This window comes from Apis florea, unplaced genomic scaffold (assembly GCF_048593485.1).
Source record: "Apis florea isolate Af1SG1 unplaced genomic scaffold, ASM4859348v1 contig_2495_pilon, whole genome shotgun sequence".
Taxonomy (NCBI): domain Eukaryota; kingdom Metazoa; phylum Arthropoda; class Insecta; order Hymenoptera; family Apidae; genus Apis; species Apis florea.
The window spans coordinates 1,978,430-1,997,560 of record NW_028256595.1 but is presented as its reverse complement, the minus strand read 5'-3'; the positions used below and the strand labels follow the sequence as shown (position 1 = coordinate 1,997,560).

Genomic DNA, 19,131 nt, shown 5'->3' with positions numbered 1-19,131 from the left:
GAGAGAAAGAGGAAATGTGTAATGGCAAGCACGAGTTTCCCAGCTATTTTCGAGCTCCCCCAATATCGCAGAAAAATACTGCGCGCATCTTACCCCACGTTATCTCTCCCATGGCCCGTAGTAATGCCGTGACGCGTATGGGGAGCCGTTTGATGGAGAAATATTGGACGCCACGCACGGCGTGGCCATAAAACGTTCCGAGATACGAGAGGGTCCAAGACACGGGGCATGGCGTTCCGATCCTGAACAGGAAGAATGTTCATTGACGTTCAGGCGCACGAGATCCTCACGGCGAAGTGGCGTCTCACTGGCCCGCGGCTGGATCGCGCACCCAAAGACAAATGTTCCCTCAAGGTACGACCCCGCTCAACGACCCCTTTCGTTTTCCATCCTCCCCCTTTCGCATTTCACTTGCAAACTACTTCCCTTTTCGAGGCAGACGTCCGTTTCTACCGGACCAGAGATATTTCAACGAGTGGAAAACTCCCGTTCTCGCTTCGCATTATGCCAATGGCGGAGAAATTTCTGCGACTGGAGATCGCGTATCAGCCTTTCAAAGGATTAGACGTGGGTCCAAGAGTTAAAGCATCTTGGAATTCCTCCGGCCAATATCTCTAGTCGCTACGTCAACTAGACACCCTCCCTGCTTGCAGTTAAACCGCTCTTCCTTTACGTCGCTCTTGAAGCAAACTAAACCCTTAGATATATACGAGTCGCTCTATTTTTTTCGAGCCTGGTCTCTCGATCGAGTCGAACTTAATTAGAAGGGCGAAGATGGGGGGGGGGGGGTGGAAAAAAAGCTCGTTGGCGAGAACGAGATTTTTCCACTCGTGGTTCGAAAGACGGCGTTGCCGCGAGACCGACTTCTAGTTTTAATTAAAGTCAGCCAGTCGGAGTCGCGGCTAAGGCAATTAAGTCGAAGACAAACGGAGGAGGCCCCCATTGAATTTCCTAGCTTTCGTAATTAGTTTCGACGTAACTGAATCCAGTTATCGGGGCGGCCGGTAATCACGCCTATCCTACCACCGACGCCTCCTCCGTATCGATGGATCGATGCAGATCTCCAAGGCCACCCTTCGAATCGATCGATCGGCGACGAACGAAGGAGGAGTCGATTCGAAAATTCCAAATATCTCTCTCTCTCTCTCCCTCTGCTCGTCGAGGGGACGGATTCTCTTTCCATCCGAGGCGTGTTGTCCCCGAATCGCGCGCGATCCCCGAAAGTAGCACGGGACGATGGGGTGAAATTTTAATTCGCGCGGACGTTTGATATTCAGAGATCCGGATCCTCCGTATTCACGGACTCACGTACGACCACTCACGCCGGCCCTTCTTCCTCTTTCTTGCCGGGGTATTTTTTTGTTTCGCGCCAACGACCAGCAAACTCTTGTTCTCTCGCTCGTGCGTGCTCGCCTCCAACGACCGACGCGAGAGCGACGGAGAGCAGAGAGAGAGAGAGAGAGAAAAGCGCGGGAAGAGACGATGATAGAAGGAGACGACGATCCGTCATTCAAGGACGATTCTTTCAGGCTGCAAACTCGGTGGATTGTGTGTGCAGGGCCACCCTCTTTAGAATTCCCCGTCCGTGGAGCAAGAAGCTCGTAAAAGACAAAGGGGGTTGGTGGTAGCACAGGGGTGGAGAGAGAGAAGGCGCCGCGCCAGGCAGAGGGGAGGAAGACAGGAAGAGGCGAGGAGGGAAATAACGGGCGAGAAAGGAAATAAGAAAGATGGGAGAGAGCTCACCGGATCTCAGCCTCCGGCTTCGGCGGGGCAGCTCCGACTCCAGGGATTCCTTCTACATGGATTTTGCTCAGGTACATCGATACGTATATCGATAGATGTCACGACACGAAAAATTTGTATCGCGCGGCCTTCCCCTTCGAATATTGGAAAGTATTTTCGCTAGCTTGCTCGACGAGGCCAGGTCTCTTCGATCGTAGAGTAGATGGACGAAGAAGTCATTTGGACGAAACTTCCTCGTCGATGCACACTGAGGGAAGGGGGGGAGGGGGTGACTTTAAAGTAAAGCAGCGCCGCGAAATCTGTTGTCTAGGCACGAAAAGCCTATTGTTTCGATCGAAAAAAAAGGGGGGGGGGAAGGAATAATAACGATAAATGACACGGGCGCAGGGCATCGACTCGGACATCGAGGAGGTGGCGCGTCCAGGGGACAACTCGGACCCGATGATGGAGAATCATTTGGAGGAGAATGGGAACGAGCTGCCTCCTATAGAGGACATTACCACGATCCCGGAGGAAGCCTCGGAGGAGTTGCGGGAGGAGGAGGAAGCCGCGGCGATGGAGGCCGCGCTGCGAACACCCGAGGGCCCAATAATTAACACGGAAGCGGAGAAACCATCCCCGCCCCAACTCTCCACGCTCGCCCCCCAAGAGTGAGTACGAAACTCAACATTTTTTTCTCGATATATATAATTTCATCCGTGGATGAGAAACCTCCAACTTTCCGTTTTAATTGCGATTCCGTGTTTTCTCCTTTTTTTTATTTTTTTATTTTTTTTTTTTCCCTCCCTTTTCGATCCTTTCGAAGCGAAATCCCTCCTTTCACTCGTTAGGCGCGACTTGTCCACCAAAGGGGACCCCCTCCTCGGCTCCTCGAGGGTGTCGTTCGCGGTTGCGAATTGAAGGGTGTTCGGTTTCGTAACCGAAAAAAAAAAAAAAAGAAAAAAAAAGGCAAAGACGAGCGAGCGGTTCTGGTAAATATTAGTGCACAGCTCGTGAACAGGTGTTTCCTCGAGTGAAACTAACATTTTCTAGGGGGGAGGGGTATAAAGGTCATTTTAAGGTCACTTTTTTCCTCCTAATTAAACATCGATATTTGCTTTATTTAACGCGTTTAAGTTAAGACGCAACAAGACACGTATAGAGAAAGAAGTTTCGAACGAAAAACATTGTTAAAACATTTATTTTTTTCTTTTTTTTTTTCTTCTTCTTCTTCTTTCTTTTCATCGCACAAACGACGTTGGTACTTGCGCCAACGAAAAGAAAGTACGTACGTACTTGTTGTGTCTTGCGCGGCATTCAGACGAAAGAGGAACATCGTTAAAACGCTCTGTGAAAACATCTTCACTCGAAAGATCCGTTAGGAAGGAAACCGTGAGGAATGACCGAGCGACGATTAACGTCGATCTCCGCTGTTAAATGTCTTCCATTCTCGGCTTTTCGCCCAGCCCCGTATTCTCTGTCATTAACGTGATTCCGTCTCGCACGGACGAGTCTCCTACGGATTTCATAAGAATGTCGAAACGAGAAAGAGAGAGAGAGAGAAATGGTCGGTTGAGTAAACGAAATCTCGACTCGTCGGTCGAAAGAACGAGGGAGGAAAATATTTTTCATCGTGGCACGGAGTATAATTGCAGAGAAACTCGCAAGGAAACGACGATTCTCTCGACAGACAGCTCGATTTTACGAATTTTTTTTTCTTATTCGATAATCGAGTCGGATTCGAATGGGGTATCGACGAAAAAGAGGAAACTTTTATAGATAGTCGGCCCATTATTTATTTCTCGCTCTGTAGCAACGTTCGTAACGTAACGTCACGTTGCGAATTACCGTTCCCCCTAAACGGCCACGTTCCTCCTCGTCTGTTCGAACGAGCACCACCACCACCACCACCACCACCACCGTTCCACGGAACATTAGTCACTGTCCACGATTAACGCGCGCATCCCTCGTGCATCGAATGGGGAAGCGGGTGACGGGCGGTTTGTACATACATATATACATACATACGTCCACCGATTGAACTTGATCGTGAAAAATCGCGTCGCGAGCGTCTCCATTTTGCCCCATCAATTTCTACTCGAGGCGGCCGGAAGCGCAATTACGAACACGTTCCCAACCGAGAGAACGATGATCGCCGATCATCGGCGTTGGGATGACGCTGCTCCGGCCGACCAAAGTCGAAACGAAACGCTGACCCCAAACATCTGCCCAATCTTCTCCGGATTCAATTTCTTCGCAAGAAACCAGACCTCGAAGGTGCGCGCTTCGAAATGATTAATGGTCACATAATGGTCCTCGTTGGAAATTATATACCGATTTCCGCTTTCTATTATTCACGATTCCGCGTCGATCAATTATTTACACTCGTTTCGATTAATTACCGCTCGGACGACAATTTCCATCGATCCGGGTGGGTGGCCGACCTCCATCTCCTCCTCTACTACCGAACTCGATTACTTCCGCCGGATATCGAACTCGTGAATTCGTGAACGCACGAGCGTTGGCGCCCAAGTTAATATTGACCTGTCACTTCGTTATGGCCAACGGACGACCTTCGTTTCCATCCGTGTTCTTCTCTCCTCTCCTCTCTCTTTCCTCCTCCTCCTCCTCCTCCTCTTGATCACGCTCCTCTCTCTCTCTCTCTCTCTCTCTCCTCCTTTCCCGTTTCACCGGAACCCCCGGTGAACCGTCCTCTCCTTCGAGCCGAACGAGAGCAGGAAGACTGGCCTATTCCGTCGATTTACATGCAGATTCGATCAGGGTACACGCGCACTCAACGCGCCCGAGTCCTTTGAAGCGCGGAGAGGGGGAGGGGCGTGGAACTCTCGTCTCGTTCCCGTTTCTTTCCGCGAGGATTATTATTGGCGGAAGGATCGAAATTGATTCGAGCCGATTCTTCATTCGATCGACCGTCTCTTTCCAATTCGTCCCGTTCAATTCGAAACGAAACGAATGCTTGGCGCATTGGCGTCGCGTAAAATGGTGCTCTCCTTCCGCGAGGGTTACGCCACTGCGAGTCTCATTCGAGTAACGAGCTCGCTATCAAACGTATCCAGAGACGATGGACACGACCGGCGAGTGGAATGGGGAGAGAGAAAGAGGGGAAGAGAGAGAGAGAGAGAGAGTGGTGGTCGACTCGCGCGACCAAGTCGAGGGCTTCAGTTTGTGATGCGGGGTCCGAGAGTGGCGTGACACGAGCCGGAGGAGGGCCGTGACTGTGCGTGATCCGGTGCCGAGCGACGACGGTTCACCAGCCAACATTCCGTCGGGGCGGCCGAGGAAACCGCCACCCAAGGTCGCGAATATGCTCATCAAGGAGACCTCCCTCAGGTACCACGATACTACCCTTCGAGGCTACGAATCGATCCGTTTCCTCTCTCCCTCTCTTTCCGTCTCTCCGCGTTTCAGACGACCCGTCCGGAATCCTGAAATCGCGCACGCACACCGACGCGCGACTTCGTCTACGATTTCCGATGGCACGTCCTCGTGCGTTTCGCGTGCTTTTCTCGGGGGAGGCAGGGGATGGATTTCGATCGATCGTCCAGAAATGTTTTCCACTTGGAACTTGTTTTGCCGGCTGGGGATGGTTGAGACGATGGGAAATACGTGGAGACGAGGAGAAAGAGAAGAAAACGAATAACTTCTTTTTTCGGTGTATCGAATCGAGTCACGTTTTCTTTCTCTTTTTCAATTCGAGAAAATACAGATATCTTTGCGTTAACGTTTCCTTCCTTTTTGCTCGCAAAAAGTGTTGCTGGCAAAAAGACGAGGGAAAGGGGATGAAAAACGGCATATTTACGTGGCGGAAGTTTGGCGGAGAAACGATTGAAAGGAAGCGGTCGGAGCGCGTGAAGGGAACGAACGAGCGGACGGACGGAACAACTAACGAAGGAAGACGCGGAGATAGATTCCTGAGGGATATCCCGAAGGGCGGGATGGCGGAGCGACGATGGCCAGCGAAACAAGGGTGAGCCAGTCCTCGAGCCACGGATACACTCGTGCCACAATGAGGGAAAGGTACTCAGCCACTGAATCAACCCCTCAGTGCCCTCCTCTTGCTCCCCTCTCGTCCGGCAACACCCTCCTCTCGCGCCCTCCCGCTTCTTCAACACTACGTGATTATTTCAAAAAGCCAGGAGAGACGAGCCATCCTCCCTTTCTTCTTCTTCTTCTTCTCTTTCCTCGCATTCCCCTCCTCCCCTCTCACGATGCGTGGAAGGGCGCGCTCTCGACGAAGGGACGAAACCTATCCACTCTCGCTACCCACTATCGGCCTCGTAGGGGTAGGTCGCTTTGCGTGCAACCTCGTTCACCTTCTTAAACGCGCGGAACCAACAGTTTCCCGGTATATATTTCGCGGGTGTATTCAGGCCAACCATTTTATCCCCTACCGATTCTCCAATTTCGATCTTCCTTTCGATGGATACGTTCGTTGACCGAATCCGTATATGAATTGGAAAATACAATTTTGAATTCTATACGAATTTGACCCGTTTCCATAACCGTTCCTCTCGCCGTCCCTCCTTCTATAATCGAATTACCCCAGTTCGATCCAACGCGAAACCAACGTCCAACGTTCGTGCAACGCGAGCGTATCATCCCCCCACTCGGGATAATCGATCTCGATCCGCCGCGTCTCGAGAAAAATTCTTTCTCACGTGGCTCGAGCTCGAGGTGGTGGTAAATCAAATCCCTCCCTCTGTAAATTGAAATTTCGTACACGCGAGCAATATCGTGGCCTACGATGCCACCACCACGGTGAAAATAATTTACGTTCCACGCCTCGGTTTGGACCGCGTCGCGGATAAGTCGGCGCGAATTCCATGGTAACCGAGGGGAGGGGAGGGAGGAAGGAAGGAGGAGAGGGAGGCTCGTTCCTCGCCGAGCTCGGCCGAATCTCGAGGCAGGCACGTGTGTGAGAAACGGGCTCGGCCGTGTTACGCTGTTAGGGAGGAGGGAGGGATTATTCATTAGATAAACGGTTCGAAAGTCGTCGTCGTCGTCGTCGTCGTCGTCGTCATCGTCGTCGTCGTCGTCGCGTTAATCGCCGCGTCCACGCACGCTCTGTCCATTCTGGATGTTTCTCTCTCTCTCTCTCTCTCTCTCGCTCTTTCTCTCTTCCTGCAGCCACAGTGTCAATGCGACACTGTGTGTCAAACGTTACCGCACCGGTTTGACCTTAAATTAGACGCGCGAGACCCATTTGCGAGTTCCCCTTTCGATTCCTCGAAACTTTTAACCGGTTGAATATTTTTTAATCGAACGATGGTTGAATCGTCCTGCATCTTAATTTCCTCTTTCTAGTTCCAGGGAAGATAGACAAAGAATCTGGGAAGAATCAGACGGACTTGTTTAAATATACAGGCAACGTGTTTGTTAATTGTTCTTGGTTTCCTTTTTTTTTCTTTTCTTTTTTTTTTTTTTTTTTTCTATTTTAACGAATCGTGAAAGAAAACGAATCTCGAGTCGGAAGGGGTGTGCGATCGAGCGAAAAGTCACGCCCCCTTTAATTACTGGAGCTCGTGGCGCGAAAAAGGAGGGAAAACGTGGAAAGAGAAAAATGAAGAAAAAAAAGAAAAAAATAAAATAAAGCTAGAGAGAGTGGAGTGGCGCAACGCGAACTCGGGTCCTCGATTTCATTAAGAGGTGGGCGAAAACGGGTCGGAAAATATTTTTCCCCGCGCAACGCGCTTAATTACTCGTTCCCGTGTCCGTGGGGTCTTTGAGCCTCGAGTAACGATACTCTCCTTCTCTCTCTCTCTCTCTCTCGTCCGCCGTGGTCTCACGATGTAGCCTCGAGTGAGAAATTGTCGCGCAAAACTGGCGGCGGTGACACGTTTCCCCCTGAAAACTTTTCTTGCCCATTTGTCGGCGCGGTTTAACGAGTTCCGATTGGCGGCAGCCAGTTTCGCAGCGTGGCAAAGTTCGGGGCCAGCGCGCGCGCGCGCCTCTCAGACGGCGAGCTGCCACTCGGGAAACTCGCTTAAACGAATTACGGGGACAGCCCGCTCGAAAGCGATAAGCTCTAAGAGGCGAACGGTCTCCCGGGGGATAAATTGCTTTCGACTTGGAACAAAATTCGGGATCGAGATGAAAATTGTACGGATGTATAGATGGAAAATAATGGTCGATGAACTGAAAAGTTTAGAAGAGTTTAGAGAATTATTCCTTTATTATCGGAATTATTTGTTCGAATCGCGGAGATGTTCGAGCACCCTCGAGGGATGAAATGACGGGCAAAATTAGAAAAAATCGTTTTATCGACGGGGGCGGGGTAACCAGCCCGGGCTTGTAATTATCCTCGTAATTGAGCCGCCGATACGAATCGATCGGGCAAGGACAGGATAGGAATAATGAGGAAACACGGTCTGTTCAGTTGGCCAGGATTGCCGGTTGCGCTCCCGTCACCGGCTTCACCGTCCGCGGTAATCGTTTCACCGGAAACGCTGTCTAGACACAGCAGCAGCTCACCCTCCCGCGCTCACCGGCCACCCCAGTTCGCCTTGGCTCTACCGTGCTCCTCGCAACCGATCTCCGCGGTCTGCTACCCGGCACCGACCTTCCTCGACGTCTCCGAGGACCGCAAGTGGAAGAAGCTCGGATGGTGAGTATTTTCTCTCTCTCTCTCTCTCTCTCCCTCTCCCTCTCTCTCTCTCTCTCTCTCTCTCTCTCTCCACCGAATCGAATTGGAATCGGCAACTGGAGGAGAAGCTGCGAGGATCGCGCAGCACGGCGTGACGTGGAAAAGTTGGACGCGCGGCAGAGAGAGAGATGATGAAATCGGGTCATGATATTCACGGTTGAATGCAGGAGCGCGCGTGCACCGATCGGCTGAAAGATTTCATCTTGGCCGATTATTATTCCCATTCGAAGCGAATTAACGCGAAGGGGGAGAATATATGCAGGCCGCCACGGAAATTTCACGTGATCCTCCGGGTTATCCTGACCAATGTCTGCGCCGCAATTACCGGTACTTTATGAATCAAACGCATGCACACACGGGTCCCGAGGCACACGCGATTACCCGTAATTGAGCCAATTCTTACGGGGGTGGATGTATTTGCGGCCAATGGTATCTCCACTCACGCGTTCGTTCCGGGGCCCTCCGCGTTTCTTTTTCATTCCGGTCGGCCGCGTTTTCGAAATAAAGAGAGAGAGAGAGAGAGAGAGAGAGGAGGAGAAAAGAAGGAAAAATGAACGTCGAGAATGAAGAAGATAACAACAGGTAGGAGCGACAGGAAATATCTTAATTTCCCACGATGGAGAGAGAGAGAGAGAGAGAGAGAGGGATCGAAAGTGAAGAATGGCGGTTCTCTCTCTCTCTCTCTTTCTCGTTCGACAGTTGACACAACGATTGTTCGGTTTGTTGTTGCACAGCGACGCCCTTGCGTCGACTTTTAGCGCTCTCTACGGGAAACTGTTGGTCGTAATGGGAATCGCTTTTCCCATGGCCGAAGTAATATCCACCTACATACCGCCGTCGTTCTACGAGGGGTTCTACCTTTACCTCTACTTCGGCAGCATGATCTTCCTCGTCTACATGTACGCCACGTTGCTCCGCGATGGCAAACCGAAGTCAAGTAAGTCGATCGCCACCAGTTTTTATTATCTTTTTGCACTTATTGCACTTATTCCTCTTCGCGAAATATAATTCGAGCTTGGAGAAAAAGAATTTTGCAATTCTCTTTTTTCGTTAACGTGCGAGTGAAAATACTATAATAAAGACGAGACGGAACGGTCTTATTTTTTATTTAAAAATACTGTTCTGAAAGATTATTATATTTAGCGCGATAACATTTTAATCGAAAATGAAAGTTTAATTCTGCTTAGATCAGACAATCTTGTACATGAAATATAGGTCACGATCTATCCAATCGCGTATCTATCGTATTCCCGTTAACGTCCAACGAGAATCGTTTTTCCAGCTCGATTCCAGCTTTTCCGCTCAAACTTTTCAAACGCGTCGAAAAAGAAAACAGAAAAAACCGGTGGAACAAAAGTTTCGAAGCGTCGAATCCCGTGTTCCGACGACGGGAAGCTCGAATTAAAATCCCATTAATCTTAACCGATTATCATAAATTTGCATACGAGAAGAGAAACGAAAGGACGTGTGCGACCTGGACTCGTCGCGTTCGTCGAGCGGCGCCGGTGGCGACAGCGACACCGCGGACACCACGTGCCCCCACGTGACCACCGTCGTCAGACCGGCCCAACACTACGGCAGTTTTTATCTGAGGATGGGCGCGGTGGCGTTCGGGATCGGGTCCATGATCTACTCGGGCCTCGAGTTCGGCCAATACTTCGAGCTCGAGCAGAACACCAAGTGCCACAACATCATGCTCGCCCTCACGCCGGCGACCAGGATGGCGTTCATCTTCATACAGATGTATTTTATATTTCTCAACAACGAGGTTCGTTCGACAACCCGTTAATAACGAGGAAATGGCAGAGGAGAGATAATATCCATACGTCGATCAACTAACGTCAACAAGCGCTTTGAAAACGTTTCTCGTTTGTTTCGTCAAACGATTCGATCGATTGTATCGTGCGTGGAAAGAAGTCTCTCTGATCGGTTAATTTGCAAAACGCCTTTTGTTTCTTGCCGTGGTAATCGACGATACGTATTTAAAACCTCGATGCGTAGGTAGATCCGGAGAATTCTAACGATGCACAAATTGGAACAAGCTAGATTACGCCATAGTTATATCAATATTAGATCGGAAGAATCAATAGCCTCGCTAATATTTCAGCCTCCAGTTTTAGACGATTATTTTAACGCGACTCATAAATGAGAATTATAACTCTCTCGTGAACGAACGGTGTTCGAAGCGGAGATAGATGATCCTATCTCTTTCCATCGTGGATGTTTCGATCGAAATTACGAAATTACAGGGATTGCGAGGAAGGGAAGAGTCGGTCAATGATACTCGTATTTTATTCTGCCATGTTCTCGAACAGTAGAGATTTATATTCCAACTTCTCGAGAAGGGAATCGCAACGATTTGATTCGCGGGGAGAAAGAAGGGAGGGAGGGGGACGATTAAGCGAAAGCCGCGAGAGGGAGGTAGGTATCGGTCTGTAGGTGAAGGGGCTAAAAATAAAACAGTGGCATCGATGGTGCAGAGATCTGAAACGTGGCACGTAATGAAAGAGAGCGTCGATGCAAAACGAGAGAAAGGCCGGAAAGGTTAATGAAACGGAAGGGTGAACAACCCTGAAACTAATACGAGTCGTCCAACGACGACGACGACGACCTACCCTCGCCTCAGGTTTGCTCTTTGCCCCGCGACAGATGAATATCTCGCTGCACTCGGCCGCTTTTGATTAAAACTTTCCTCCTCTCGTCGAGAGAAGGATCCATCGTTACCTGCCTGCCCGTTTCGCATCCCCTGAATACGTCCCTCTCGAATAACGATTCGAATAATCGTATCAATCCTTAAGAGGGCGACGATCGATCGTTGCGATTCTTTGACCCCGTTTTCGATTCGTCACTCACCACTTTCGTCTTTCCAACAGCAAATGAAAGTTTATCGTCATCGGGTGGTCGCGCGATTCGGACTGATGCACATGATCGGGACGAACCTGTCCGTCTGGCTGAGCGTCCTTGTACAGGAAACGAAACACGAGATTTTGACGTTCTACAATCCGGAGAACAACTCGTTAAGGATCTCCCACAGATTAGGTAAGAGAGTGTCTCACCATTCGTCAAGAGAAGAGAAGAAGAAAAAAGAAGGATATCCATCGAGATATCTGATTTAAAGTATTTACGTATCCGTCGAAATAAATTGAAATTGATTGATCGAAGGCGCGAAGAGCAATCTCGCCGTGCACAACCACTACCACCACGGGGAGCAACACCTGAGGCTTCCAAGGGGGCTTAAAGGGCCGCATCACATGTTCGAGTGTCGAAGAACGAACATAATGGGATCGTTGGTCCAGGACGCCAGCCCCTTCCTTTTCCCTTGCACGATCGAGTACAGCTTGATCTGCGCAGCGATCCTCTACGTGATGTGGAAGAACATATCGAAGGCTGCGTTCTCCCAGCCCAAGACGCCGCCCGGATCCCGCCATCACGCGCACGCCTACAGGTGCGAGTCGAGAAAGAAGAACGAGCACACCCTTCGAACACGCTCTTTCTCAAACGCTCGCCTCCTCTCTCTCGTTTCAGGAAATCGCCCCATCACTACAGCGTGGACTGCGCCCGGGCCCACAAGGGCCTGTTCGTCGGCATACTGATCCTCGTTCTAACGATCATCTCCCTGATCCTGTTCTTCGTGCTGATCTCGCGTCCGGAATTGGTCAGCTTCGCCGTGACCGAGGTGAACGTGTGCGAATTGACCCTGTACGGGATGTCGACGATGGCCACGCTGATAGGCATGTTCCAGATGCGCAAGCTCCGCTACGACGGGAACAGGAACCTGGAATTGGACAATATACTGTTGGTCGCCGCCCAGACGGGGATGTTCATCTACTCGACGTTCACGATCATCGGCGCCCAATTCACCCTCGCCAAGCACACGGTGCTCGTGCTGGTCACGGCGTTGGCCAGCGTGGTTCAGACCACGTTCCAGACGATATTCATCCTCGACGCGTCGAGGCGGTCCGTGGCCACCGCGAAGCAGATCAGACGGAAGCCGGGAAGAGAGATCGTCACGTTCCTCCTCGTCACGAATCTGGCCATGTGGGCGATCAACACGTTGGAGAAGTCGAGGGCCGAGTCGCATCCCGTCCAGCTGCACTTCTACGGCCTTTGGGCGTGGACCATCATCACCCACGTCTCGATGCCGTTGGCGATATTCTACAGGTTCCACAGCACCGTGTGCCTGTGCGAGGTCTGGAAAAGAGCGTACAAGGTGAAGCCTACCTACATGTGACGTAAGGGGTCCCGTGAGGTCGTGTGCAACACCGCGGCTCCTCAACGACCGAAAACCCTGCCGGCCAGGCTCCACGCCATCGCGGAAAACGATCCGATTTACTTTATGTAAGGAAGAGAGGGAGCGAGGGAGAGATTCTCTTCTTTCTCTCTCTTCTTCGTCGCTCGAGGTTCTCAGCCAAGCTGCTCGTCAAAACATGTATACGTTCATCACCAGGCGTGTATGCGTTGTTCTATGGATCTATTCACTTGAGCTCGACGAGCCTCGAGTTTGAGAAGGAATGGCGGTTGTTTGTTTTTCTTTTTCGATCGTCGAGAAGTTGCGTTTATACATATATATATATATATATATATATATATATTATTGCGTTTAGATAATTGTACAATGTTTTATCGAATCGCGTCTACGAGGAGAAGAGAAGATACCAAAACACGCGATATTTGTAAATACACAATCACGCATATTTTATTCTTCGTGACGAGGTGGAAATCTTTTAGAAGAGGAAGATGATCGATTTCTTTTTTCTTTCTTTTTTTTTTTTTTTTTTTTTTTAAGAGAAACAAATAAGAGACTAGTAGTGCAGAGAGAAGAGGGTGGCACGATTAACGACGCACAATTTTTAGACGGGGTTACAGATAACGTAGACGATTAGCCGAGTAGTCGAATCGTCGAAGCAACGGTTGTTCCTTCGATATTCTCGGGAACAATATAAATTTCTGTTCGATACATTATTAAGCGTTAAGACGATTTTCTATACTGATCGAGAATAGCGAGTGTGTGAGACAGGGGAAGAAGAAAGAATGAGAGAGAGAGAGAGTGAAAAAGTATGCGTGTACAAAAGAAAGAGAAAGGGATGTCTTTTTTTTTTCTTCCTTTCTTTCTTTCTTTCGTTGATCGTAAAAAGTTTGTAAGACTGAAATCTTAAGCAACCATTGGACGATGGTTGTGATGACGATAAAAGAACGATTCCGTTTCTGACACGCAACAATTCGACCGAAGAATCCGCGTTAACCCAACACGGAGAGAGAGAGAGAGAGAGGAACCCCTGATCGATCTGTCCTTCGATTAGTTTACTCGGATCTACTCTCACGGACTCATCCGTCTTCCACGTAGTACAAAGTCGCAACTTAACGAGTAAAAAAAAAAAAAGAAAAAATACTACTACTACTACTATTACTAATAATAATAATAATGATAATAATGTCTCTCGTAGTCCAAAAGTTGAAAAGAAAGAAAAAGAGAGAATCGAGAGAAACGGATTGGGTAAAGTCCAATGACTTATTCGTCACCTCGAATAAATTTTTATATCACGTTATTACGTAGATGATGTTCTCTCGTCGTTCAAATCTCCTAATATAATAAATAGATACTAAAGGCGAAGATAAAAAGTGGAAACAAGAGATAAGATCCTCGCGAAAATCGATAATTGTGCCACAAACGTGCAACGTCTGTTTCTCGCGAAATTCACGTGGCAACGTGTCGCTCGCTCGATCGATCGATCGTTCGTCCGCGTTTCGAGGAAAAGGTGCGATGGAATCGCTTAACGATTACACTCCTGTACAACCAAGTCCGCTAAACTGAGAGTTTACATCGAAATTACGAGAAGGTTGTACTCGCCGTTGACGTTGCACGTTGGTCACGAATCTGAATTCGAAATATTCGGTCGTAGTCGATGATGAGAAAAAGAGGGGAAGAGGGAGGAAATGATAGAGGAGGAGATCAGCTTTGAAAGTTTAAAAGAACCGAGTCGATGCTTCGTGCGTTGTTTCCAATCGTGGTAAAAAACCAAAGGTGAATAGATTTAGGTTCATTTTCAAACGGAAATAACGCAATAGCGTCCTCCCCTTGTAGAAATATATTCCGAATAGAATTGAAGAGAAAAAAAAAAAAAAGAAAAAAAACAAAAACGTAGAAAGATAAACGTTCGAGGAACGAGGAACAGAGTACAATGGCGATATCATATCATTAAGCCTTAATCCGTCGAGTGTGCTGTCCGAAATACTCCGAAATACTACGGTTAAAGAGGAAGAACGAGAAGGAAAGGGAGATCAAAGAAATCGAGCGATCGACACCGATGATATTCTCGAGAGAATAAGCCGAGAGAAGAAGACCTCGCGTGCTCGAATCGATCGAATCCGTTCGGCAAACAGCCGTTGGAAAGCATGTGGAAGACATCGAACGAGGATCACAAACGATCCGTGGAGAGCGTGAAATCGAATCGAATCGCATCTAATCGATCGGCGCGGTGTGCAACACTATTATTGTTCCGCGGGTATGCAAGTATACGCGAATGTATGCACGATTGTTTCTTCTGTGCGTGTTGCGAATATGTGCGTGCGTGTCCTCTTGGGAACAACTCGGCGAAGAATGGTCGAGAGAGCGAGAGAGAGAGAGAGAGAGAGCGAGAGAGAGGAAAAAGGGAAACGGAAGAGCGTCGTCCGGATAGCGTGAAAAGGTTCGACATTTTTTTTTTGTTTCTAGTTAAACGCGCGATTAGGCGCTTTTTATTTCTCTTCGTCTTCGATGACGATCACGCTCGCGATCGTCGATATTTATCATCATCAGTTAGAAAATTTATGAAAGCTGCATAGTTGAACCGGTTGATTCTTTTGTAAATTCTACTGCGCGGGGCGGGTTGTACATACTACAAAGGGGTTCAAGGAGGAAGAAAGGGAAATCGTAAGAAGGATAAGTGTGAAGGGAAAAAGGGGGAAAGGAAAAAAAGAAAAAAAAGAAAAAAAGAAAAAAAAAAAATAAGAAAATGGATCCTCTCGATGTTTAGAGCTAGTTGTGTCGACATGTTTCTTCCTATATTATATATAATATATATACACATATATATACAAATATAAATATATTTATTATTGCGTTGTTCTATTATAATATTTATTGTATTATCAGATATAGGATTTACGCGCGACACGTTACGTTTATTGATCGGGGCTCGTGTCGAGATTCATCATTCCATCCGCGTTTCTCTTCGTTCGCTTCTTCCTTTTCTTATAAACACCATACTTCTCTTTTCTTGTTTCTTCTTCTTCTTCTTCTTCTCTTCTTCTCGTTGTCATTCGAATCGAACGATTGAAAAGATCTGTTTGTTCTCGATTTCCCTCGTCTTTAAACACACACCAATTGCGGCAATTAAACGGCGATCTCGGCACGAGTTTTAACCGAAATCGAGGCGAAACACGAAACGAAAAAAGAAAAAAAAAGGAAAAAAGGAAAAAAAAAAAGAAAAAAAGAAGAAACAAAACGAAGATAAGTCACGATGTGCGCAATTCGAGCAAGGGTGAACGGGGTAAACGACGAATATACCCTTCTATGTCACGTCTCTAAACTGTACTTTTTCTATGTCCGCATACTCTAGTTCCTACGCAATGTTTGTACTCTTATACCCTTTGTACTATTTGTACCTTACGAATTGCAATACACTCGTCCGCAATAATAACCTGGTTTCGTTCTTTGCAAACCGAGCATTTGTCATCGCGGGGCCGAAAAAGAAGGAAGGAAGGAAGAAAGAAAGAAAAAAAAATATTCGTCCTCGTTTCCCAAATATCATCCACTCCGAATAATGAAACCTATTTTCCTACGTGCATCTATAAGAAAGCATCTATAAGAAAAAATTACTCGAGATATGGAATATCCATATCACTCGCCGCACATCCTTCCTTTCCTTTCCCGGCAGAAAGACAGTTTTCCATCTCTGTCGCTACGAGTTGTTTGTCAACGAGAGTATACAGAGTTGCAGTCACGAGGCCGAACGTCGACCTAAATACCTTCGATTCTCTTCTCTCGACTCGTGATGATCTCGCCGAGATAATCTCGACTCGAATCCACCACGGTCATTCGACTCGAGATCGGGCCGAATCGAATCAAACGAGAAGATGATCGAGCCGCGATGCAACTTTCTCTCACGACGAAACGCGTCTTAGATCGATCTCTCTCGGCCGAGATTTCAATCTAAAACAATTATCTTTGCGGTAATTACTCGATATCATAATTTCATCTTTGATTTGAATTTTTGAAAGTATGGAGAATAGAGGACTTAAAAAAAAAAAAATACTTCTTCACTGAACGAAAGTTAAGTAATGTTCTGTTTCGCAAAACTTGAAAAATAAAATCTTTCTGCGTTATATATATAGTGCGAAAATAAACGTGACATCGCAAGGACTTGCGTCATACGTCATACGAGAATTATTAATTGATTCCTCGCTAAATAAAGGCGCTCGTAGTATGTTCACACATACTAAAATCGGCAAGGTCGATCCATTAGCGAATACGCGTGCATCGATGCATCCTTCGTGCGCGCTGGATGCAACTGGTTTCCGTATTACGTGTGCAGTCTCTTAATCGGGAAGTCGCCTTAATTCTCAATAAGGTGAGTAGCTTCGTTTCTGCCGCATCACCATCATCGTTTCGTCTTCGTCCAAAATTTTTCTTTCGCGCAAGATCGCCTCGAGGAGAAACGCTCACACAATTTTTTCCCCGATTAAAACAAACGCGAATATCAGCGCCGCTGTGATCTCGAATCACTCGCATCGAAGTCTCGGCCCTGCGGCATAATCGCGTTATATCGCTTTGTACTTCACCTTTTCAATACGCATGCCGGAATATCTTTCGACACGTCTTGAAAAATTAAAATAATCATAAATACATATATAATGAAATCGTCGATATCCTTACAATTAAACATCTATTTAATTCATCACTTTACGTTTGATTTAATTTGAAATTTGATTTTTGATCGCATCTGGTTTAAATAAAATTGTATATAATTCGAAGCACGTCTCAGCATCTAACGATTCGTAAGACTTTTCTTATCGCGGATACTTTTGTGACTCGTCACTTCTCGATTCAACCGCTCGATCTCGAGCGAAATGATCGAGCGAATTCGCAAATTGATGACGACGCGAAGAGACGGGCGAGAATGCGAAGGGAAGGCGGTTCGTTTTTATCGTTGGCGGTGAGTGAGAGGAGGATAAGAGGAGCGTTGCACGTAAGAGAGCGTGCGAACGAAACGACCCTTTACACGCCTCGTAATAATGTTCACCAGCAGGTGAATCGAGTGTGGGCGTGTATGCATGTCTCTCTTTTCTTCCTCCACTCGACCATTTTCACTCGCGATAATATAACAAAAACACGTTCAAAAACTCGGAGGCTTCCACCAGGCGTTATCTTATATGGCCATTGTTCCGTGATAATGAATTTTTGTCGTTTCTCCAAGATTTCTTTCTTTCTTTTGAAAAAATGATGAGAAATATGAAGAGAAGGAAGAACAATTCCTTCTTCTTCTTCTTTTTTTTTTTTTTTTTTGCAAGAAGGAGGAGGAGGAGGGGCAGGTGTCTGGTGGAGCGTGATAGTGGAAACTCTCGACGATCCAAACATTTCTGGTGGCTGATCGTTCGGGCTCCCTGGTAATTAAGGGCTAAAATTCAACCCCTCGTGGGCGTTGTCGAGCTCCCGCGCACCGACAACGAGGGTTTACTTTAGCCGTCAAACTCTCCGTAATATGCCCTCGTATCCATCGTTACGCTTAAATCGTAATGGGAAAAATCAATAACCGCGAGAGAGAGATTATTCCACGAAATAAGCCAGCGATCGAATCGAATTTCCCCATAGACGAAAGCAATTGATTTGTCCACGTCGTAGCGATTATTTATTCGTGCCGCTTTGAAAATCCATTAATATTCTTCCTTCCTGTTTCAAATTCGCCGATTCGAAAAAATCGATAGCGAAAAGAAAAAGATACCCGTACCTTTTTTCGTACGAATATCGAAAATCATTTTATACGAATAGAGAACACGAAAAATGCATCCCTTCGAGCAGAGTAAACAAGCTTGGAACGATCCCACCCTATCTCGAGAAACGAATCGGCAAGAGGCTCCTCGAAGTGCTCCGATTAAGCCGCCGCCACTCGAGGCCACCCTCCGGTTATTCATCGAAGAAGTAGATAAAGAGGCATCGGTGTCGTGTCCCTCGAAGGGAACGAGTCGAAGTCGATCTCCAACGAAGACGAACGAAAGAACGGAAATAGAGAGAGAGAGAGACGAATCGACGACCGATTCGACTCGATACACGCGGAATAAAGAGAGAGAGAGAGAGAGAGAGAGAGTCGAAAGACGGAGAGAGAGAGAGAGTAGGCATCGTCGAGGGACAGGCAAGCGTCACGGAGTGGAAAAGCGTATCGCGGGTAGGGGAGGGGGGGCGTTAAGGTATTGATCGTGCTTCCCCATCGTGCATGGGGGTGGCTTCGCGCGCTGCGACCCCCATAACCGTTGTTGCGTCGCCATTACAGCGGCATGGGTCGCGCGGGGACGTTAGAGGCCCAACTTCTCGAACCGTGACACGCAACAAGCAACGTTGGCTCTGCTCAGAGCGCGGCGTTTTTCCTTTCGGACGAAGGAAGGAAAGGGAGGAGCGTGGGGGGGAGGGTGCGAGGGAGACGAGGCGAGGGTGGGGAAGGGAGGATTATTGGAAACGGGCAGTGTGGACGGGCAGAAAGGTCGGTGTGGTT

At 47.9% G+C, this 19,131-nt stretch overlaps 1 protein-coding gene across 3 annotated transcripts; it reads left to right on the top strand.

Moving 5' to 3' along the window:
* The first annotated feature begins 609 nt into the window (after window positions 1-609).
* LOC100869441 (proton channel OtopLc) lies at window positions 610-16,065 on the top strand. 3 transcript variants are annotated; one of them, XM_086906744.1, is made up of 8 exons: window positions 610-1,814; window positions 2,131-2,393; window positions 8,120-8,347; window positions 9,121-9,323; window positions 9,838-10,154; window positions 11,260-11,425; window positions 11,549-11,831; window positions 11,912-16,065. In XM_086906744.1, exons 1-8 carry the CDS (start codon window positions 1,728-1,730, stop codon window positions 12,615-12,617), a joined length of 2,253 nt encoding a protein of 750 aa, XP_086762870.1. In that variant the 5' UTR covers window positions 610-1,727; the 3' UTR covers window positions 12,618-16,065. The 3 variants fall into 3 exon arrangements, with proteins under 3 accessions (XP_086762870.1, XP_086762869.1, XP_086762871.1); XM_086906743.1 differs by having other exon boundaries at window positions 9,835-10,154; XM_086906745.1 differs by lacking the exons at window positions 610-1,814; window positions 2,131-2,393 and adding an exon at window positions 4,922-5,073 and having other exon boundaries at window positions 9,835-10,154.
* Window positions 16,066-19,131: the final 3,066 nt, after the last annotated feature.